This window comes from Hylobates moloch, unplaced genomic scaffold, assembly GCF_009828535.3.
Source record: "Hylobates moloch isolate HMO894 unplaced genomic scaffold, HMol_V3 SCAFFOLD_8, whole genome shotgun sequence".
NCBI classification, from domain to species: Eukaryota; Metazoa; Chordata; class Mammalia; order Primates; family Hylobatidae; genus Hylobates; species Hylobates moloch.
The window spans coordinates 51,793,687-51,816,742 of NW_026652283.1; the positions used below are offsets into that span (position 1 = coordinate 51,793,687).

Here is a 23,056-nt window from a genome sequence, read left to right on the forward strand (position 1 = left end):
CATATCAGAGTGGCAGAGGAGAAACAGAACTTTTTGAGACAGGGTCTCACTCTTATCTCCCAGGCTGGAGGGCAGTGGCACAACTGCAACCTCCACCTCCCAGGCTCAAGTGATCCTCCCAAGGAGCTGAGACTATAGGCACATGCCACCACACCTGGCTAATTTTTGTAATTTTTTTGTAGAGATGGGGTTTTGGCATGTTGCCCAGGCTGGTCTCGAACTCCTGGGCTCAAATGATCCTTCCACCTCAGCCTCCCAAAGTACTGGGGTTACAGGCGTGGGTCACTATACCTGGCCATCTATCATTTGTAACAGGTTCTCTAAGTGATTCTGATGCACTAGCAGGTATTGGAACCATTGGTAGATGATCCCTTCCCAAACTTGTGAAATACAGGTTTGGTTCATTTTTCGTTTCCTGAGAAATTAGAAGCAGTATTGGGCACTTGTTGGTTATTCAGAGATGGATTGTCCAGGCACGATTATCTAGACTTTCTGCTCTTCATTTGTCCTTTTCCTATTTCCTTGCTCTTTAGCATAGATACAGAGCATCCAGATAAGTCCCTTTACAACCTATTTCCTGATTTTACAACCTTCTTCCATCAGAGGCACCAGTGAATTATAAAAAGGGTTTGAGATTTATTTGCACATTTTAATTGCCCACATTGTTTTTGTTTGCTTTATCACACTGAGCAGTTAGGCACAAGCTTTTGTTTTGGAGACAGGGTGTCACTGTGTCCCCCAGGCTGTAATGCAGTGGTTTGATCATGGCTCACCGTAAGTTCAGACTCCTGCGCTCAAGTGATTTTTCCCACCTCAGCCTCTCGTGTAGCTGGGATTGACTGCAGGTGCACTCAACCACATCCAGCTAATGTTTTTTTTTTTGTAGAGACTGAGTCTCTATGTTGCCCAGGCTGGCCTGAAACTCCTGGCCTCAAGAGATTCTCCTGCCTCAGCCTCCCAAAGTGCTGGGAGTATAGGCCTGAGTCACTGCTCCCAGCCTGGCACTGCCTTAGGACAATAGCTGGATGCATCTGATTAATGTTATTAACTGACTAAAGCCATTTATTGTTTCTTCACATACAGTTTTTTAATAAAGTATGGTCGAGATTACCTTTTCATTACATTTCTGTTTCTTAAGAAAAATTACTGTTCACTGGTACATTTAGTCATCTTTGGGTGCATAGAAGTTTTTCTCTTTGAATGAAGGAGTATTAGCAAAGGCACATGTTTTAGGCATCTAAAACTGATTGTGATGAAAGGAGCAGTGCCTATTTGCTTTGAACCCCTTCTCTAATATTGGTGCTTATGGGCTGCACATCTCTTAGCACTGAGAAAAAGAAGTTGAGGAAGATAACTAAGGGGCCTCCCTAAGAGTCTTGTCATGGCAGTGTGTACTTTGAATGCCTGTGAGAAGATTTGGTTGGCTGTGCAAAAAAAGTTCAGCTTCTCACTGGAGGCCACCACAGTAGCTAATCTGGTCAGTTAGGGCCCAAAAGCAAGTTTTAAGCATAGTGTGTGAATTGAGAAGCCTGGACTATGCTATCAGAAAGACCTGAGATTGGCTTCCAGCATTATCCAAATGAGGTGCAGGAATAGGCTACATTCTGCCAACCCCAGAATTGGAGCCAGGCCTTCAGCTTTGAAACAGTGCAGAGTGATGATCCTCTATGCAAAAGCTTAGCTGAACTGAGTAAACACATCATAAGTTAACAGCTACAACTTTACAGTGTGCAAGGTGTGGGGAAGGGAAGAGGTTTGGTCTTCGTGCCGCTTGCTTATACTCGTCACTATCTGTAGTGTTATCTTGACACGAGGAAGAATAATTCATAGGCATTTTTTTTTTTTTTTTGAGACAGAGTTTAGCTCTTGTTGCCCAGGCTGGAGTGCAATGGCATGATGGCTCAACGCAACCTCCGCTTCCCAGGTTCAAGCAATTCTCCTGCCTCAGCCTCCCGAGTAGCTGGGATTACAGGCATGCGCCACCATGCCCGGCTAATTTTGTATTTTTAGTAGAGACGCGGTTTCTCCATGTTGAGGCTGGTCTCGAACTCCCGACCTCCAGGTGATCCGCCCACCTCAGCCTCCCAAAGTGCTGGGATTACAGGCATGAGCCACCGCACCCAGCCGGCATTCTTATTTCTGGTTGTGAGACAGGTGCTATTCTAGTAAGGCATTTTCAGATGGGCTGTTTTTGCAAGTCCTGTTCTCAGGGCTCTTTCTTAAACTTTGAGTTAATGGCTTTGAAGATATACTTGAAGTAAGAAATCCTGGTCCTGGGCATGGATTTTAATAAACTGGATTTCTGATTTTTTGTGAAGAGCAAAGAACATGAAATACCTACTCATATTGAGTCTTAGCACCTAATTATAACTTAGCATATTGACAGCATTGACAGCTTTTTCTTTTGGACATAGTCTTGCTCTGTTGCCCAGGCTGGAGTGCAGTGGTGCAGTCTTGGCTCACTGTAACCTCTGCCTCCCGGGTTCAAGTGATTCTCATGCCTTAGCCTCCTGAGTAGCTGGGACTACAGGGCACATCACCATGCTCAGTTAAAATTTGTATTTTTAGTAGAAATGGAGTTTCACTGTGCTGCCCAGGCTGATTTCGAACTCCTGAGCTCAGGCAATCCACCCGCCTCAGCCTCCCAAAGTGCTAGGATTACAGGCGTGAGCCACTGCGCCCGGCCAAGATGCAGCATTTTTATGGTTTAGACAAACCAGAAGCAATTGGTGCTGGAGACTAACTTCCATGTTTAACCCTATATAATCCATTCTTCACACAGCAGTTAAATTAAGGTGAATAAATAAATTGATGTCATTTCTCAACTTAAAACTTTAATAGCTTCCTGTAACGCAGAGCATAAAACTCAAACTCCCTAACAGGGATGAGTTGGTTTTTTGCCTTTTCATTTGAATCAACCGTTTAGCCTCATGGGCCATCTGTGTGCCTTCTAAAATGGCAAGTTCCTTCCTGTCTCGAGTCTTTTTGTGCTATTATTTCTGCCCTGCAGCTCTCTTCTCCACATTGTTCAGATAGCTGACTTCTTATCCTCTAGACCAGATACATCCCACTTACAAGCATGAATTAGGAATTTTGTCCTCATGGAACATCATAGAATGTACTTGCACAAACCTAGATGATATTGTTGCTCCTAGGCTACAGACCTGGGCAGCGTGTTACTGTGTTGAATATCCTGGGCAATTGTAACACAGTGCTTGTATTTGTGCATCTAAACATAGAAAACTGTAAAAGATAAAAACAGTATACCTGTAGTTACCATGAAGGGAGCTTGCAGGACTGGAGGTTGCTCTGGGTGAATCAGTGAGTGAGTGGTGCATGAATGTGAATCCCTTAAGAGATTACTGTACACTACTGTGGACTTTATAAACACCACACTTGGGCTACATTGTGTATTATTTAAAATATTCTTTTTTCAATAATTAACAGCTTACTGTACTTTTATAAACTTTCTAATTTTTTTAACTTTTAAACTTTTGTAATATGTACCACATGTAATTGTATGTGCTATAACTGTATACAACTGGGCTGGGCATGGTGGCTCACGCCTGTAATCCCAGCACTTTGGGAGGCCAAGGCAGGCAGATCACCTGAGGTTGGGAGTTCAAGACCAGCATGGCCAACATGGTGAAACCCCATCTCTACTAAAAATACAAAAATTAGCTGGGCATGGTGGCGCATGCCTGTAATAGCTATTCGGGAAGCAGAGGCGGGAGAATCACTTGAACCCAGGAGGTGGAAGTTGCAATGATCTGGAGTGCTGAGATCATGCCACTGCACTCCAGCCTGGACGACAAGAGTGGAAGTCCATCTCAAAAAAAAAAAAAAAAAAATTTGATGATTGGCAATGCAGTAGGTGTGTTTACACCAACATCACCACAAATGTGAGTAATGTGTTGCCCTACAAACTTAGCGTGGCTATATCACTAGGGCATAGGAATTTTTCTTACTTATTTTTTTTTTTTGAGACAGACTTTCGCTCTTGTCCAGGCTGGAGTGTAATGGTGCGATCTCCGCTCACCGCAACGTCTGCCTCCGGGTTCAAGCGATTCTCCTGCCTCAGCCTCCCAAGTAGCTGGGATTACAGGCATGTGCCACCACATCCAGCTAATGTATTTTTAGTAGAGACGGGGTTTCTCCATGTTGGTCAGGCTGGTCTCGAACTCCCAACCTCACGTGAGCCACCGCACCTGGCAGGAATTTTTCAACTCCATCAAAATCTTATGAACCCACCGTCATATATATGGTCTGTGATTGACTGAAACATCGTTATGTGGCAGATGACTGTATTTACTCCATGGCTCTAATTCTTTGTTAACTTCTATGACTTCACTTTCAGAACAAGCTCCATGAGAGCAGGACGGTAGGTGTTCAACAGATATGTATTAAATGAAGGGAAGGAGAAAATGGGGAAAAAGAGGTCCTTAGAAATCTGAGCTAACTAACATCTCAAGGAGTTTCCTGTTGCAAAATAGGGATCTTATAAAGAAGAGTTTGGAGGGTGGCCAGGAGAAGGGCAACAAAGGCAAAGCTCTCCTTGAAGGTGCAGCTTGCTTCTTTCTTTCCTTCCTTCCTTTTCTTTCTTTCCTTTCTTTTTCTTTTCTCTTTCTCTTCTTTCTTCCTTTTTCTTTCTCTTCTTTATTTTCTTCTCTTTCTTTAACTGTCTCTCATTTTTGAGACAAAGACTCACTGTGTCACCCAGGTTGGAATGCAGTGGTGCAATCTTGGCTCACTGCAATCTCCACTTCCTAGGCTCATGCAATGGTACCTCAGCCTGCCAAGTAGCTGGAACCACAGGCGCATGCTACCACACCTGGCTGATTGTGTGTGTGTGTGTGTGTGTGTGTGTGTGTGTGTTTTGGTAGAGATGGAGTTTTGCCGTGTTGCCCAGGCTGGTCTCAAACTGGGCTCAAGCTATCCACCCAGTCTCAGCTTCCCAAAATGCTGGGATTACAGGTGAGAGCCACTGCACCTGGCCTGAACATGCAGCTTTCTGATAAGCCTTGTCTCTAACCAGTACACCCACTGTTGTCATCCTCCCCTGTTCTTGGGAATGGGGTAAGTCATTCTTCCTGTTTATCGACTTTTGAAAGAAAGGACATAATAGTGGATTTATGGTGTTTTTGTTTGTCCAATACAGTGTCTTCCCTTTTAGTAATTCCCCCACTGAGCATATGTCTGAAGGTAGGCCAATTGTGGTACCTCACTGCCATTCTAGGGCAGTGGGTCTCGAACTTCAGTGTGCATCAGATTCATCGGCAGATCTTTTTTTTTTTTTTTTGAGACACAGTCTCCCTCTTGTCCAGGCTGGAGTGCAGTGGCGCGATCTTGGCTCACTGCAACCTCCACCCTCTCAGGCTCAAGCAATTCTCATGCCTCAGCCTCCCAAGTAGCTGGGATTACAGGGATGCACCACCACATTCGGCTAATTTTTGTATTTTTAGTAGAAACAGGTTTCACCATGTTGGCTAGGCTAGTCTCGAACTCCTGACCTCAAATGATCCGGCCGCCTTGGCCTCCCAAAGTGCTGGGATTGCAGGCATGAGCCACTGCACCCGGCCATCTACAGGTCTTTTAAAACTCAGACTGTGGCCAGGCATGGTGGCTCATGTCACCTCAGGATCACCTGAGGTCAGGAGATCAAGACCAGCCTGACCAACGTGGTGAAACCCCATCTCTACTAAATTAGCCAGGCGTGGTGGCACAAGCCTGTAATCTCAGATACTCAGGAGGCTGAGACAGGAGAATTGCTTGAACCCGGGAGGCGGAGGTTGCAGTGAGCCAAGATCATACCACTGCACTCCAGCCTGGATGATAGAGGGAGACTGTGTCTCAAAAAAAAAAAACCAAAAAACAAAAAACACCTCAGATTTCAGGGCCTCAAACCTACAGTTTTTCGGTCAGGGTGGATAGAATTTGTATGTCTAACAAGTTCCCAGGGGATGCTAATGCTGATCGGGAACCACACTTTGAGAAGCACTTGCCTAAGGGATGGACATTTGAGCCAAGCCAGACTAATTGTCCTTATCTGGTATTGTTCATACTGGAATTAGGAAAAGCAGCCCTTGGCTTCACTGGCCATATGCCATAAGGACATGAGACCTAAAGTGCCATGTACTCCTGCCATGCAGAGAAGCCAGATCAAAAGAATCTAACACAGGGGCAAAAGCCAAGAGATAAAGAAAGCTTAACTGTGGCACTAGCGCCCCCGATTCAGTCATCCATCAGGTCAAATCCACCATTGCCTTCGCACAGTAGAAGTAAGCCAATAAATATACCTGAATATTGTATACTCGGGGCCATGCTAGGCTATTTATTTACATGCTTGCTCTTTGTCCTCAACAACCCTTGTGAAGCAGTTGGCATTAAACCCCATTTTGCCTTAGACTAAACTGATTCTCTAAATAGGGTGAAGTAGTTTGATTAAGTTGAATATATTGTGCTTTTATCCACTATCCCATGTAATTAATCGAACTTAAAAGTTGGTTAGGCCGGGCGTGGTGGCTCAGGCCTGTAATCCTAGCACTTTGGGAGGCCGAGGTGGGAAGATAGCCTGAGGTCGGGAGTTCGAGATCAGCCTGACTAACATGGAGAAACCCTGTCTCTGCTAAAAATACAAAAGTAGCCGGGGGTGGTGGCACATGCCTATAATCCCAGCTACTTGGGGGGCTGAGGCAAGAAAATCACCTGAACCCTGGAGGCAGAGGTTGCGGTGAGCCGAGATCACGCCATTGCACTCCAGCCTGGGCAACAAGAGTGAAACTCAGTCTCAAAAAAAAAAAAAAGTCTGGATATTTTTAGTAAACCAGCTTTCTCATACTGTGAATTTGCTCACAACCTCTTTTCCAGAGAACTGTAGGAAGTCATCTCAGTACCAGGAGGACAAAGCTGTGGCCCGTGGGTCACTTTGACCCACAAATGTGATGTGCTTAGCCAAGCACTCATAAGTGCTTAAACTATAAAACAGGTTTTAGTGCCTTTGGCATCATATGCTTCCCAGTTTGCCAGTGATCCTCTTTCTTATTGTCTTATACCAAGCCCCTTCTAGCACATGACTTGCTATGCATCAAGCCTCAGTGCAGGCTTCACTTCCCATCTCTGGAGTAGTTGAGTGGAACTCTACCTATCCGAGTGGGGACTGGATCATGCCTTTTCCTCCACCATCGCTCGATGATTTTCTGAGCAAATACTGTTGTTTAAGGATTGCTTTTCTTTTGGCTTTTTCCAAGTTAGGCCCTCTCCGTACTTCACGATGCCAAGTGCCAAAGGGAACCATGCCACACAGACGTGCTCCATGTGTTTGCAGCCGAGCATCTCCAACGGTGGAGCTATTAGTACTTCTTCCATTATTTTCACAGTGGCTCAAGAGTCAGTATAAGCTGGGTCTAACTTTACACAGGATTTTACAGCTTGACCAACAGTGTAGCAAAGTATGGGCTTTAGAATTCAGCAGCCTGTCTTCAAATCTTTCTGCTGCATAATCGTTGTGTGATCTTAGGTAACTTATTTACCTGTGCCTCAGTTTTGCCATCTGCAAAATGACAATGGCCCCACTTCATAGGATTATATAAATGTTATGAGGATTACATAGATGTAAAGTACTTAGAATAGCAACTGGCACATAATGAGTATTTAATAAATACTAGCTTTTATTCTTTTCCCCAGAGCATATGGTGTCTGATGTTCTGAAGTGTTTGTTAATGTGGAGGAAGAAAAACAAACCTTATCTAGTCATTTGTGAGACATCAGCTGTGATGTCTCTGATTAAACTTAAACATCCACTTTTTTTTTTTTTTTTAGACGGGAGTCTCGCTCGCTCTGTCACCCAGACTGGAGTGCAGAGGCGCGATCTCAGCCCACTGCAAGCTCCACCTCCCGGGTTCAAGCAATTCTCCTGCCTCAGCCTCGTGAGTAGCAGGGACTACAGGTGCCCGCCACCATGCCTGGCTAATTTTTGTATTTTTAGTAGAGACCGAATTTCACCATGTTGGCCAGGATGGTCTCAATCTCCCGACCTTGTGATCCACCCGCCTCGGCCTCCCAAAGTGCTGGGATCACAGGCGTGAAACACTGCGCCCAGCCAAACATCAACTTTTAACAGTCCATAGAGACCTTCAATAGTTAATTCTATGTCTTCCCAAAGGGCTCTATTCTTATTTTGTCACTTAACAGTTGACTTTATACAGTGGAAGCAGTCATAGATTACTCATTTAGAGATGGAGTTTTCGAGTCCCCAGATGAGGTTTCTTGTTTGTGGACCTAGCCTATTAATCAGTAATGAACTTTGCACTGGAATTCAAAGGAGCCATGCTAACCCGAGCAGAAGGCACTTTCCAGCCTTGGAAGGCTGCATCTGAGGGTGGGCGTGAGAAGTTCCCATTTGCTGCTTGGATTGCAGAATCCAGACACCTCTCGTTTATTACTGAATTAGTGTGAGGATGCTAAGGATGTTGAGAAGGCACTGTTAGACTTTAAATTTGAAGTAAACGAGGAAAAGACTGTTCTGACTCCCATCATCTTAGAAGAAACGAACTTGGGAGTAACTCCAGAGGAAAGGGTCTGGGTTTGATTCCCTTGAATGGTTCTAGTACTCAGCGCACTGGGGCTTTCTTAAAGCCTCTTGGTGCCATTCTTCACTTGGGAATCTCCCACCTGGACCTCAGCCAAATCTTAAGTTGGTGTTGGCCTTTTAGGATCCTGGCTTTGATGTCAGGTTGTGGCTTTCTGCTGTGAATGATGATGATAACTGTCTTGGAAACACTCCCATTCTGGCTCAAGAGATAAGGAATAGGGCAACCTGCCAACCCATGGGAGAGCTGAGGGCCCAGCACACTGCTAGAAGCCACTCTGCCATTCCGAGGGCCTGTGATCAGTGAGAGGCTGAGGTAGACTTCCTGTTGCCAAGGACCTGTTCAGATCATGTTCCACGGTTGCTACTTCCCTAACAACTGAATGCATCTTGGGGCACAGGATTTAGACTTTCTCTAAATGAGAATTACTTACGCTCTGGGTGTTCTGGCTACTGTAGAGCCCCTAAGGAAGTCTATTATTTCTGGTTGAATTGCTTAGGGACACAAGGCTTTGGCAGAAAGGTAGGGAAGTGTATCTGTTGCCTCATTTTGCAGATGAAAACCCATAAAATGTAGAAGGCAGGAAAGAGCCTTAATCTTGTCCAAATTGCTCATTTTTAGAGGATCTGTGACTTCTCCAAGGTTACTTTGAAAATCAGTAGCAAAGTCAGGACTGGAATTCAGGTCTCCTTATTTCCAGGCTCAAACTTTCCACCTGATCTGCGGCCTCTCCATGGCAGATGCGCTGGGAAGGGCTGCACTATTAGAGAAGCAGTGACCACAGATGACTCAAATAAGACATTGAGAGCCTATGACAGAATTTTCACTTTTGTGAAAACGCCCTTGCATAAGAAGGATATGGTGATGTTAGAAACCCAGTGTTTTCATTGTCCTTCACACATTATATATATATATATATATGATAGATTATCTCAGAATTTGCAAGTGGGATACAGGAGGCAAAACCCACTGATTTATCTTATCAGGGCAGCAGAGGTAAAAGTGACATAGGATTAATTAACAAAGCCCAGGAGGAAATCATCTTGACAAAATTTTAAAATGAAAGCACCCGTGGCCGGGCGTGGTGGCTCATGCCTGTAATCCCAGCACTGTGGAAGGCTGAGGCAGGTGGATCACGAGGTCAGGAGATCGAGACCATCCTGGCCAACATGGTGAAACCCCATTTCTACTAAAAATACAAAAATTAGCTGGGCATGGTGGTGCATGCCTATAATCCCAGCTTCTCAGGAGGCTGAGGCAGGAGAATTGCTTGAACCCAGGAGGCAGAGGTGGCAGTGAGCTGAGATCGCACCACTGCACTCCAGCCTGGTGACCTAGCGAGACTCTGTCTCCAAAAAAAAAAAAAAAAAAAGCACCCAAAATGAATGTTGAGATAAAGTTGTTTTTGTAAACTGCAATTTTCCAAAGTATGTGTTTGGTGTCCTGTGAGTAGTGCTGCTTTGATCCAGCAGCAGGCAACATTCCAACATGTGCGGAAGCCATGGAGGCCTGTCCTCCTGCAGCCTGTCTCTACCCCCTCACCCTGTCCTGTCCAGGAGCCTAGAAACAGGTTGGTCTCCCAGCATCCAGGCTTTGGAGAAGAGAGAGCTTGCAAAGGGATTACTCTCTATGGAGGACATTCTGCTGTTTCATTCTAACAATATGAGAGATTTTTTTTCATAGCATTCCTACTCTGACAATACCCATTGGAAAAGATAATCTTGGATGAGGGTTTTTTTGTTTTTCCTAATAATATATTTTGCCTAAAACCCATTACTTCATTCGATGTCACCCATAGGAGGCTGGTCAACTGGATCTTTTTTTTTTTTTTTTGAGACGGAGTCTCCCTCTGTCACCAGGCTGGAGTACAGTGACGTGATCTCGGCTCACTGCAACCTCTGCCTACCGGGTTCAAGCGATTCTCCTGCCTCAGCCTCCCGAGTAGCTGGGACTACAGACATGCGCCACCACGCCCAGCTAATTTTTTAAATTTTTAGTAGAGACGAGGTTTCACCATATTGGCCAGGATGGTCTCGATCTCCTGACCTCGTGATCCACCCGCCTTGACCTCCCAAAGTGCTGGGATTACAGGCAGGAGCCATCGCGCCCGACCAACTGGATCTTTATATATTAACCCAGACCCCTGGCAGATACTCATGTTTGTTAAATACAGCAATCCTAGAAGACTGGAAAGTTTAACTGGTTCTTCTTTTGTAGAAATTGCATTCATGCATTTGGGGAGTAAGGTTTTCACAGATGAATATTTTTACCGTGTGCATGATTTTCCCTACGGGGAAATGGTTAGGTTGAAGTGTGCTGACATCAGAAAGTGAAGGGTAAAACCTGGTGTTGGTCATTGAACCTGAGTTCTCACTTTAACAATCCTAGAGGTTGCAAATTCAGATGCTTTTAGGGGCCAGAAAGGTAATAGAAGTGTTTAAAGTAGCCTCGACTTAGCTCCAGCTGATTGTTGCCTCATGGGAATGAGGCTCAATGTTGCCAGTTTTTTGTTTTTTTTTTAATTACAGGCCAGGAACCAGATTCACCTGTAAAATCTCCCAATTTGTGAATGCTGGTAACTTATTCAAAAAGTTTAAAACATTGTGTGGTCTAAATAAAACATACATAGGCCGTGTGGCTTCTGATCAAGACTTTCTGCCCGGCCTAAGGATTCATGCAACACATATTTTATTGAAATACATGATGCACGATCCCTTAAGGGCATAAATTTTATCACTTGGCCAGGCGCGGTGGCTCACGCTTGTAATCCCAGCACTTTGGGAGGCCGAGGCGGGCAGATCACGAGGTCAGGAGATCGAGACCACGGTGAAACCCCGTCTCTACTAAAAATACAAAAAATTAGCCGGGCGTGGTGGCGGGCGCCTGTAGTCCCAGCTACTTGGAGAGACTGAGGCAGGAGAATGGCGTGAACCTGGGAGGCGGAGCTTGCAGTGAGCCGAGATTGCGCCACTGCACTCCAGCCTGGGCGACCGAGCGAGACTCCGTCTCAAAAAAAAAAAAAATTTTTTTATCACTTAACTATCTCTTTTCTCTTAACTGAAGAATCTAACACATACACAACAGGTCAAGAATAACAGTTCTAAGAAAAATGCTGTCAGTAAGCAAATGTACCTTGGAGTGAAGTACAGAAGATTTTTATGTTTCATAAATTATTCCCAGTGGTTTCAGTTTGGCATACAGCAAAGATACAGACTGGATTCTGAGAACCTCCTCCTGCCCCCAAACTTCCTGGCTTTGGCTTAGAAAGGGCCACACAGCTCTTCCATCAAGCCCTGGCATTTCCTACTGGTACAGATTGATTTTTCTACAGAAGAGCTCAGATTTTATCTCACTAAAAAGACGTGCTTGGCTTTTAAATTGGAAATTTACAAAAGGAGTGAAATGAAGTGTGAGTAGTAAGGTAGTGGGTGTCTGTGTGCATCCTGGTGCCCAACCCCAGAAGCATTGAAGCCTGAGGCTTAGCCTCTCCCAGGCATTCCTCAGGTCCTCTGAAGGGCCTTCTGTCACACAAGCTGAGAACTTGCTGAATTTGAAAAGCAATTTGCCCTTTGGCATCATCATATAAAGAGATTTACCTCCAGATGATAATAGGTGAAGACAAAGACTTAGAGGTGGTTGATTGTTGTTGGTTTTTAAAGCCAACTGTGATCCCATCAATGTATTTCTAAGGAAAATGTAAACTGTTCATACATTCTCTTAAACATCACAGTGAAAAGCAAGTACCCGTATGTGTGATAGGGCAGGCAGAGGGCTCCACCTGCTCTGCCCTTGGCAAAGGCCCTTGGCCACACTGGTGAAAATGCCAGCTCGGCTTCTACACGGATACACCATGTTGTGCCATCCAACTGGAGTGCCGGTGGACCCCGAACGCAGGGCAGGGCAGGGGGAGGGGATATTTTGAAATGTTTTCAGGAGCTCTGTCCAGCTGTCTCTGTTTGTCTCCCAGCCTGGAACTGCTCCACAAAGCTACAAGGACACTGATGAGACCATGGATCTGCTGCTGTTCTCTAGGGAAGACTTGGCTTGGAGTGTGGCTGCCTGGATTCGAAAGTGTGTCCTTGACTCCATGGAGTAATTCTTGTAGTTTTGCCTGGAATTGAGCAGAGAATCAGACACATGAGGCTGCTTGCTCCCAAAGATGCTTTTCCTCCTGTTTGAGCTGTGTGAGCCCCGCGAGCCAAGGAAGGATTGTAGAGAAATTAACGTGTCCAGAGAGAGTTGAGCCCTGCCCAATGGGAGAGTTAACCAGAAGGATTTGTGGCCCCTCATCCCTGGTATCATGCCCACTGGAACCACTCCTGGTCCTCCTGGGTTCCTAAGCTTGAAGGGGTGGTTTTAGGGAATAGACCCCTACCCTGGAAGGCAGGAGGCATGGGTCCTCACACAGCCATGCAGCTGGCTTCTGATGTGACCTTGGGAACTTACTTCCTGCCTCTGGGAGTCTAACTGCCCATTTATACATGAAGAAAGAAGTCTTCCTATGACAGGTGAGAGCTGGATTCTGAGGGACACAGGTCCACCCTCTAGACTGCCAGACTGGCCTTGCTAGCAACTCCACTCACTGCTGTCTGGGCAACTCTGTCCCCAGCCAGCTCCTGAGCTGAGTTCAGAGGGAGCAAAGGACAGACTGCGGTTACCCAAGCCTTACTTGGCAGATTCCAAGAGTTTGATGGCCTCTTCGTTTCTGCCTTGCTCCATAAGCAGCAGGGCCAGCTCCAGCAGGGCATTTGGGATCAAGTAGTGGTCATATTTAATCTTCTTCTCACTGCAGAACAGAGGACATGGCTCAGGTTCCTCCTCCTGAGCCTTTCCCAAACTGCACGTGAGGATTTCCTAACCCGAACTCCAGTTTTGGGAGGTTCCCACTACCCAGCCCTAGAAAGGCTGGAATCCATAGCAAAGCCTTCCCATCCTGTACCTTGGGCTCCAGCTCCCTGGCAACCCATGGCTCCTGTCATGTCCTTTGTCCACCGCCACCTAAGTCCCGACCTCCCTTTCTCCAGGTTGAATGGTTTATTAAACTGTAAAGTCTTCTGTCTCTGATCTACCCTCTCTGACCCGACCTCCATGCTGCCCTGGAGATATCCTTTTAAACCCCAAGTCTTCCTTGCCCGGTACCCTTTCTGGCTGTCTTCTTTGGGATACAATTTAGCCTTGTGAACAAAACATCCAGGCCCTTCTCATTCTATCCCTCCTTATTTCATCTTCAATCTTTTCTCTCTCTGACTTCACTCAGGCAGGTAAAGACCCCACCACTGTCACCCCAGCCTCAGGTGTCTTTCCTGTGTCCATGCACTGGTGCATGCTGTACCTACTCCACTTCAAACCTGTCCTCCCTTGCTTTCTCTACCTGATGAACTTCCCACTTTCAACATCAGCCTTGGAAAGCCTTTCCTGGTATCTCCCATTGAGTTTAGGTCCCTCCTTGGGGCACCTGCTGTCCTCTCTGCTTTCCTTTAGCATGGCCCTGACAAGCCTTGGTTGGGTTGCCTACAGCTTGCCATCTGTCACATTGCCCTCACCGAGGGCAAGGATAGAGTCACTGAATTACAAACTCCAGGAGACGCTGTTCACTCAAAACAATGTGGACGGACTCTTGTAGTCAGGCAATTTGGTGGCACTGGGAGGCTAGGTCTGAATTATCTGTACAGGTCTGGCACAAGTCCTGGCACAGAGTGGACACTGGTTTAGTACCTGTGTGGTGAGTGGGGTTGGCTAGGGTCAGCCACTGCAGTGGGCATGAGGATGGAGAAGCCCTGAATATTCTACCCGGGAGACTCAGACCCAGAAGGAGCAGCTGCAGAGGGACTTACTTGGCAGAGATGCTCCTAAAATTCTCCTCAGCCTCCTGGACACGGCCCAGGTATTTCAGACACAGGCCTTTCAACAATTTCACCAAGCACTCGTCATCCACTGAGTACTCGTTCTCTGAAAATAGGGATGTGAGGGAAAAAGACAGACTTGTTCATTTCTGCAGCAGTTACTTATGGAGCCCCCTACTCTGTGCTAGGTCAAAGGGACACAGGTAAATCAGACATGGTCCCTGTCCTCAGCGGGGGTCACATCTAAGAAGGAAAGGCAAATACTGAGACAATGACAATACAGTGAGGTCAGCACTGAAGGAAGCCCCACGGCTGTGGGAGCCCAGAGGCTTTGACCCTACCAGGGGGACAAGGAACAGCTGCTTGGAGGAGCTCAGTCTAGAGAGAGAAAGGAGAGTTGCCAGGGTAGGGAAAGGAGGAAAGACATCTTTGGCAGAGGGAAGCTTCAGCTGTAAAGACCTGACCTAGCCTGGCAGGCTCAAGAGCCTGAGGGAAGTCACCTGGGCCTTTCTCCAGCATCTCTTCAGCCTTAGTGATAATCTCAAGTATCCCATCCGTGAGTTTCGGCTGCTTCCCAATCACAGCGTAGCCGTTCCAGATGTACATCATTTCCTGAAGGCAGGGGGCAAGTCAGTCCTAGGTTTCTTCCTTAATGGGGCCTCAGTTTTCCCATCTACAAAATGGGCAGTTCAGATCAGAGGTTCACTAAAGGCCCTTCTAGCTCTAATCATCCATGACGGGTCTCAGTCAGCCTGTGAAGCTGTGGGCCTGAGGGGGTTATAGGAGCCTTATCATTGATTTCTTACTGAGATCTCACCTTATCCCAGTGAAGATGTAAGATGGACCAATGTCCGTAATGTGCTGCTCATAGCTGCCCAAGTTTTCCAGCTATTTTTCTGCTCATGCCCTCCCTGAGTGCTATTATGTCCTTTCTCCCAACCTCTCTGGGGCCAAACACTTTCTGTCCTTTGAGGACCAGGCCATGCTCCATACACACATTTCAAGACAACAGAATTTAAGGCTATGTCACCTTCTCTCCTACTCCTAGTCTCCCAAAGCAATAGGCTAAATAATGACACATATTCCATTTCCTTTAGAATGAAGTTACCAGCATTGAGACTCTTAAAACACATCTAATTCCTTTTTTTCTTTTTCTTAGATTCTTTTTTTTTTTAATTAAAAAAAAATCTGGGAGTGGGGCGCCAGGTGCAGTGGCTCATGCCTCTAATCCCAGCACTCTGGGAGGCCAAGGTGAGCAGATCACCTGAGGTCAGGAGTTCGAGACCAGCCTGGCCAACGTGGTGAAACCCCATCTCTACTAAAAATACAAAAATCAGCTGGGTGTGGTGGCAGACACCTGTAATTCCAGCTACTCGGGAGGCTGAGACAGGCGAATTGCTAGAATCCAGGAGGCGGAAGTTGCAGTGAGCCGAGATGGCACCACTGCACTCCAGCCTGGATGACAGAGACTCCGTCTCAAAAAAGAAAAGAATCTTGGGGCCAGGTATGGTGGCTCACACCTGTAATCCCAGCACTTTGGGAGGCTTAGGCAGGTGGATCATAATCACTCGAGCTCAGGAGTTCAAGACCAGCCTGGGCAACATGGCGAAACCCCATCTCCACCAAAAAAAAAAAAAAAAAAAAATTAGCCAGGCATGGTGGGACAAGCCTGGGGTCCCAGCTACTTGGGAGGCTTAGGTGGGAGGATTGCTGGAGCCCAAGAAATCTAGGCTGCAGTGAGGTATGATCACCCCACTGCATTCCAGCCTGGGTGACAGAGTGAAACTCCGTCTCAAAAAAAAAAATTGTTTTTTCTTTTCACCTTGTCTTTGTCAGGCTATTGGTTCCTTTTGTTTGTTTTTGCCTCGACTGCCAGGAAGCTCAGAATACTAAATTAGGCTGAATGCGGTGGCTCATGCCTGTAATTCCAGCACTTTGGGAGGCTGAGATGAGAGGATCTCTTGAGCCCTGGAGTTCAACACCAGCTTGGGCAACACAGTGAGATATCATCTCTACAAAAAAATAAAAATAGTAGCTGAGCATGGCAGTGCACGCCTGTAGTCAGGAGGCTGAAGTGAGAGGATCCTTTGAGCCCAGGTGTTTGAGGCTGCAGTGAGCTGATATCACCACTACACTCCAGCCTGCATGACAGAGTGAGACCCCACCTCTAAAATAAATATTTAAAAATAAAAAATAAAAATAAATAAAATAATACTACTAACTTTCATTCATAGTAACTGTGTTTGCTTAAATAAGCATTTCCTAAACTATCAAACCAGGTAATGGATGTGAAAACACTTTGTAGCCATAAAGTTCTAGAAAGACATTATTGTTGTGGTTCTTATGTTCTAGGAAGGGAATTTCAGTTTGGACCAGTATTTCTCAAATTGTTTTGTGGTCCCAAGTTAGCAAATGTTTCATTTTATTTTATTTTAGAGACAGGGTCCCACTCTGTCACCCAGGCTGGAGTGTAGTGGCACTATCACAGCTCACTGTAGCCTTGACCTCCTGGGCTCAAGCGATCCTCTCACCTCAGCCTCCCGAGCAACTGGGACTACAGATGCATGACACCACGCCCCACTAATTTTTGAATTTTTTGTAAAGATGGGGTTTCACCATGTTGGCCAAGCTGGTCTTGAACTCCTGGTCTCAAATGATCCACCTACCATGGCCTCCCAAAGTTCTAGGATTACAGGCATGAACCACCACACCTGGCTAGCAAACGTTTCATTTTTAAAAAAAGGATTCTCCCCTTCCCCTCAGATAAATAAAAATTAAAGTTAAAAATGATTCTGTGGCCAAATAAGTTAGCGAAAAAACATATCTTTAAGCTTCTTCTTAGATTAATATATAAAGACTCCAAGAAAGTCTTTAGTATATAAACTGTGTTTAGGCCAGTCTTTCCCAAATGTATTTAATCACAGAAACCATTTAATGCATAAACAGTATTTTGCGATTACAGTTTGGGAAATTCTCCCCTACGTTTTTGGTGTAGTTGCTTCCCTTGCCCTTCCTGCAATATCCTCCTGCTCCACTTGATAGTAATAGCTTTACTGTATTTTTTTTTTTTTTTTTTTAGACGGCGGATCGTTCTTTTTTCTCACCCGGGCGGGGGGGTATGGGAGCGATTTGTGTCTACTGCAACCTCCACCTCTCGGGTTCAAGAGATTCTCCTGCCTCAGCCTCCCGCGTAGCTGGGATTACAGGCATGCGCCACCACGCCCGGCTAATTTTGTATTTTTAGTAGAGGCAGGGTTTCTCCATGTTGGTCAGGCCAGTCTCGAACTCCTGACCTCAGGTGATCTGCCTGCCTCGCCTCCCAAAGTGCTGGGATGACAGATGTGAGCCACCATGCCCAGCCTATTGTATATTTTAAACCATAAAATATTTTAAAACTTTAGAAATATTCAGGTTGTAAGTGCTAAATCAAACTACATAAATATTGACCTTTTCAATTTATAAAGTGTTTAACACATTTTCCTCGTTGATGCTCATAACTGCTCTGTGAAATGGGAAAGGAATCTGTTATTATATCCATTTTACATAAGGGGAAGAGGGAACTGACCTAAAGCTACTCAGTTAATGAACAGTACAGCCAGGACCAGAAAAAGGTCTCTCAAGCAGGCTTCCTTCTACTTTTCCGGCTCCCTCACTACTTGAATGACAAGGACACTTAGCAAGCTGGAACTTTATCTGACACCTACTCAAATCGTGCATAGAATTAGCATCACAAACCATGGCTCAGAATATGGGCTGTGGGCCCAGACCGCTGAGTTCAAAGTTCAAATTCTGACTCCAACTCACCAGCTGTGTGACCTGGGCAAGTTATTTGATCCTTCTACTGATCTATTACGCCTTATTACCCCCATCTGTAAAATGGAGACACCAGCAGCGCCTACTCAGAGGGTTGATGTGAGGCTCCAATGAGGCAATAGGCAATGGGTATGGGCAGCCTTGAATATAGCAAGTGCTCGATAACAATGTTGGCTATTATGTGAGTTCAGAGTTGAATATAACGTGAAAAGGTTGGCCGAGTGAGGGGGACTGTGAAAACAATTATAATCATTGTGACAAGACTGGAGCAGACAGGCTGGGATCACAGGCAGCCGGGTGATGCCTCTGCCTGGGCACAGGAACATGGGGCTATCTGTCCAGGAGGGTGTCCCTCTCTGTCTCTTATCTGCAGCCTGCCTGTCTCTCCACTCCCAGCCCCAGTGGACCATCTCTAAGGGGCAGACTCCCAGGTGAATTGTGAAACCCTCCCCAGGCCCCTGAGGCATGAAGGTCTTTCTCCTCATCCACTTTCCCCTGGCTGTGGCTCTCAGTGAATCCCTACAATTCTATACCCGGAGGGCAGCACCAGTCCAGACCTCCTACCCACCAGAGCAGGCACTGGCAACGAGATAGGGTTGGAGGAGAGGTAGCGCCGGGACTTCCGGATGGCAAACTTCTCTGTGGGTAGAGATTTCCCAGCAATCTTGAGCTTCAGGCCTGGCACAGCTCTGCAAAAGAGATGGGGAGGGTGGGAGAGGATGAGAAAGAGCAGGAGAGGGCAGAGGGTCCCCAGCCTACCCAGCTATGCTTGGCCCCTCTCTGGGCCTCAGTTTCCCCATCTGTACAATGAGAGTGTTGGACTCTAAAGAGCCTTCTAGGTCTGAAATAGCCTGCAGCTATGATTTTAGAGACCGTGCCCCAAGACCTGGCCACTTCCTATGGCTGAGCAAGGGGTTCCTCCCCGCCAGCTGGCAGAGGTGAGAGTGTGCCAAACACCCCTGGGCCGGCCCTGCCTCCTAGTTATCACCTCCACTCCCAGGCCCCATTTCCGGGGAGGACCCAAGAGAAGTTTAACCCCAATTTCATAGGAGAGACCAACACTCAGAGAAAGGGTGGGACCTACCCAAGACCAAACAGCTCAAACCCTTAATTAACTCTTGCCTCGTGAGTTCTGGCCTTCTCAGCTGTTTCCAAGGGCAGAGCAAAATGCGGTATGCCGCCAGGCACGCCTCCACATCTGGGGCCTCACCCACCCAGCTCCATCCCACCCTCCTCCTATTTCTGCCACAGTCACTGGGTGTGGCTGTGACCTCCGGCCTGAGCCATTTCAGCTCAGGAAACCGCTGGATGTGGGTGTGAGGTCCCCCCAAACTCTTCCTTTGCTTATTCACTGTAGAACCTCTCTTGGCCTTAATTTCCTCATCTCTAAAATGGAGATAATGACACCTGCCCTCCTAGGCTTTCTGGAAGAGTCATCTGAGAGGGGGACATGGAGTCTGCTGTAGTGGCAGACACCCTGGAAGTGACAAATGCCCTATTATTGTGACAACAGTAGCCTAGGAGGCTCATGTTATACCCACTTCCAGGTCTGCAAACTGGGGTCAACCTCACCAAGACTGGAGGAAGGCTCTAAGCTCCATTCTCCACCTGCCAAGGCTGAGCTCTGCTCTAAAGACTTTCACAGGAAGCAAACACCGTGGTACAGAATGAAAACAGCCATCACTTAGTGGGCAGCTTCTAGGCTCCTAGTTCTATGCCAGGCTCTTTACATTTATTATCTAGTTGATTTGCAAAACAGTGCTGCAAGGTGGAGGTTCTTATTCCCATTATACAGATGCTGAAGTTGTCCAAGGTGACACAGCTAAGAACAAGCAGAGGCCGGTTTACTCCAGTTTGTTCGATTCCGACTCTCAGCTCTACTGTGCTTCTCTGAGTGTCTCAGGTTAACTCGGCAGAGTGAAAGACCTTCCCTCCCTGGACCTTGGGGCCACATCTGTCCTACTGCCCACATGAAAGAGACTCGGAGGGAGACGATATTGACAAAACCATTTCTGTGAAAGAAAGCCTCTAAAGAAATTCAAAGGGCTCCAACTACCAGCAGCAGCAGCAGCATGGGGTGGCGATGGGAGGGGAGGACACACAGGTGGGGCAGTCCTGGGGTGGGGGCAGGGAGCCACCCTGTTCCTCCCTCCCCAGTGCCCACAGCTCAGGGCGGCCTGGCTGGTCTGTCCATAGCAGCCTACACGGTGGGAGCGGCCTACACAGTGGGAGCACGATGGTGGGACCCACCTAAATAATTCCACTTCGTTGTCCCCGAACGGCTTGTAGTCCTCCTTCCCAAACATGCTGAGGTAGGCGGCCTTCATGTAAATGTAGGTGGCCTGTGCGAGACAGAGCAACAGCCAGGTGTGAGCAGCCCTCCTCCAGCCCCAGCCGGGCTGAAATCTGCAGACGGACCTCACGTGGCCCAGCACAGGAGCTCGCGTTGTCTCCAAGCCCCACGGGAGAAATGAAGGTAAGAAGCTGAAGCAACTTGAAGACCCGAATCCAGGACAACCCATGTCAAAGCAGTCACCTTCTTCTCCACTTGAAGCAGTGGCAAGAAGAACCCATGCAACTAGTAATGGGCAGGACAGGCTGAGGCTGCAGCAGAGACACAAGGACAGGGGCGCACTCAGGGCTTCCGGGAAGCAACAGCTTCACAGTGGGCCCCTGAAGGGCAATGGGGAAATTCCCTGAGGCCCCAGACAGGGCCTTCCAGCCAAGGGGAAGAGGCTGAGCAAAGCCAGGAGGTGGCAGGATGTGTGTGGATTACCAATAGGAGGATGAAGCACGGGCTGTAAAAAGAAGAGGCTTGAGCCAGAAACGTGAGCAGGGCCTGGGTCGGCTCAGCTCGGGCCACCCTGGTAGAACTAACTGCCTTGCTGTGTGTGCCAGGCACATCACATCCAGCACCTCGCTTGATCCCAAAGCCAATGCCAGAAAGGAGTCCGTACCCCACCTCTGCTTCCTGGGACCCCAGAGCTACTGGGGCAGAGCCGGGAGTCGACCCCAGGACCTTGCCCACTAGATGCACAGCCAGCCCTGACAGGGAAACCGTGGCCCTGCGGGAGACCCCCTACCCAACCCAGTCCTCCCTGCACGCGACGCCCCTTCCTCAGAAGTCCTGAGACAGGAGCCTGGCTCTGTGCTGCCCTCAAGTGGCCAAGCCCCGAACCACAGCTCCTGCCTCCTGGCTAAGAAAGGGTGGAAAGGAAAGGGCGCCGGACATCCGGGAGTTTTTCCTAGAGCAGGCGGAAAGCGGCCTCCACCTGGCAGCCCCACCCATGCCGGGGCCTCAGCCCGCCCTTTACAACATGAGGAAAAGCTGGTCTTTGTGGGCCACGGCGGGAAGAATCTCCCTCCCTGAAACCTGTTCCCGGTCCCATCTTTTTTTTTTTTATTTTTTGATATGGTCTCGCTCTGTCGCCCAGGCTGAGGCTGGAGTGCTATGGCGCGATCTCCGCCTCCCGGATTCAAGCGATTCTTGTTGCCTCAGCCTCCTGAGTAGCTGGGACTGCAGGCATGCACCACCACGCCGGGCTAATTTTTGTATCTTTTAGTAGAGACGGGGTTTCACCATGTTGGCCAGGCTGGTTTCAAACTCCTGACCTCAAGCTATCCGCCCGCCTCAGCCTCCCAAAGTGCTAGGATTACAGGCATGAGCCACTGCGCCTGGCCCCGGTCCCATCTTTAACCTCCCGGGTCGCCCTTGTCCTCTCCCTTTCCCCTCCCCTGACGTGGAGACACCAAGTCCCAGTGACTTTACCGCCCGTCTCACTCTAGGATCCTGCTGGCCTTGCCGTACGGCTCTCATTATCGGACTGCCACCATCTCCACAACGTCTCCCTGTTCCAGGCTACCCGGGATGTCTTTCTGCCGTCCTGGTACATATTGTCTCCTATCTCCCTGCTCCCACTCCTGTCCCCTGCAAGCCATTTCGCACACTGACCTTTTTAAGTCAGATCGTGTCAGTTCCTTCTGGAAATCTGGTTATATCCCATCACACTCAGGAAACATCTCCTACAGTTTCCTTGACACCTGCAGCACTCCAGCCACACGACGGCCTCAGGGCTGTTCCCAGGACACATCAAACACACTCCTGCCCTGCCCTGCCCAGCTCCCTCTGCCCGAACGGCCTGCCTTGTGACTGCCACGCACTGCTCCTGCGCTCCATTCTGGTGTCCCCTGAGACAGGCCTCCCCCGACCTCCCCTTACAAAGGAGCCTCTCCCATCACTCCCTGCACCCGGCCTCGCTTGTTCTTCACTGCACTTACTGGAACCAGACATCATGTTATATTGCCCATCTGTGTTTCTCGTCTCCCCACTAGGACGTGAGCCTTGAGAGGGGGTCTTTTCCTGCTCATTCTTGTATTTCCTGGCCTAGAATAGGACCTGGCCGGTGGGGGTGGCCCAGCAACTGCTGGTGGGCTTTCTAAAGCACCTAAGCCACAAGCCTGCCAAGGCTCCCCCACTGCTGGATAAAGCCCAAACAGCCACTCACGTCCTCCATGACCTGCCCTAACCTTTCTTTTTCTGGCTCATCTTCTGCCATTTCCTCCCCTACACTCCTTCAACTCTCCCCAGGCCTCTGCCTGTGTGCTCCTCGGCCTGGGATGCCATTATCCCTTCTCCACCAGGCTCATCTCCAAGAGTCTTCCCTCCTGCCCACAGACAGCTCACCCGCACCGCACCACCAGGGTTAGGATGGAGGCTGTGACAGAGTTGTGGATGCCCCAGCTCTCCAGGGATGTACGGGGGCTATACTGGGACAAAAGAGCAGCTGTCTCCCCTGATCCAGGCCCCCTGCC

General features: G+C 47.9%; 2 protein-coding genes across 5 annotated transcripts in view; one reads left to right on the forward strand and one right to left on the reverse strand.

Moving 5' to 3' along the window:
* Positions 1–13,643, forward strand: part of RNF11 (ring finger protein 11) — a 52,274-nt gene extending 38,631 nt beyond the window's left edge. For both annotated transcript variants that reach the window (XM_032160814.2, XM_058442407.1), the window contains one exon: positions 12,556–13,643. The gene's annotated coding sequence lies outside the window, so the exon portion shown is untranslated. The remainder of the gene's footprint in view (positions 1–12,555) is intronic.
* The window catches only part of TTC39A (tetratricopeptide repeat domain 39A), a 35,611-nt gene continuing 24,228 nt past the window's right edge, over positions 11,674–23,056 (reverse strand). For 2 of the 3 annotated variants that reach the window (XM_032160810.2, XM_058442405.1), the window contains 6 exons: positions 20,495–20,586; positions 18,813–18,933; positions 14,932–15,043; positions 14,423–14,537; positions 13,258–13,374; positions 11,674–12,699 (listed from right to left, as the gene is read on the reverse strand). In XM_032160810.2, coding sequence (XP_032016701.1) covers positions 12,576–12,699; positions 13,258–13,374; positions 14,423–14,537; positions 14,932–15,043; positions 18,813–18,933; positions 20,495–20,586 — 681 coding nt within the window. In that variant the 3' untranslated portion in view covers positions 11,674–12,575. Of the gene's footprint in view, positions 12,700–13,257; positions 13,375–14,422; positions 14,538–14,931; positions 15,044–18,812; positions 18,934–20,494; positions 20,587–20,780; positions 20,799–23,056 lie in introns of those variants that run through there. The other variant, XM_058442406.1, reaches the window with a different exon arrangement.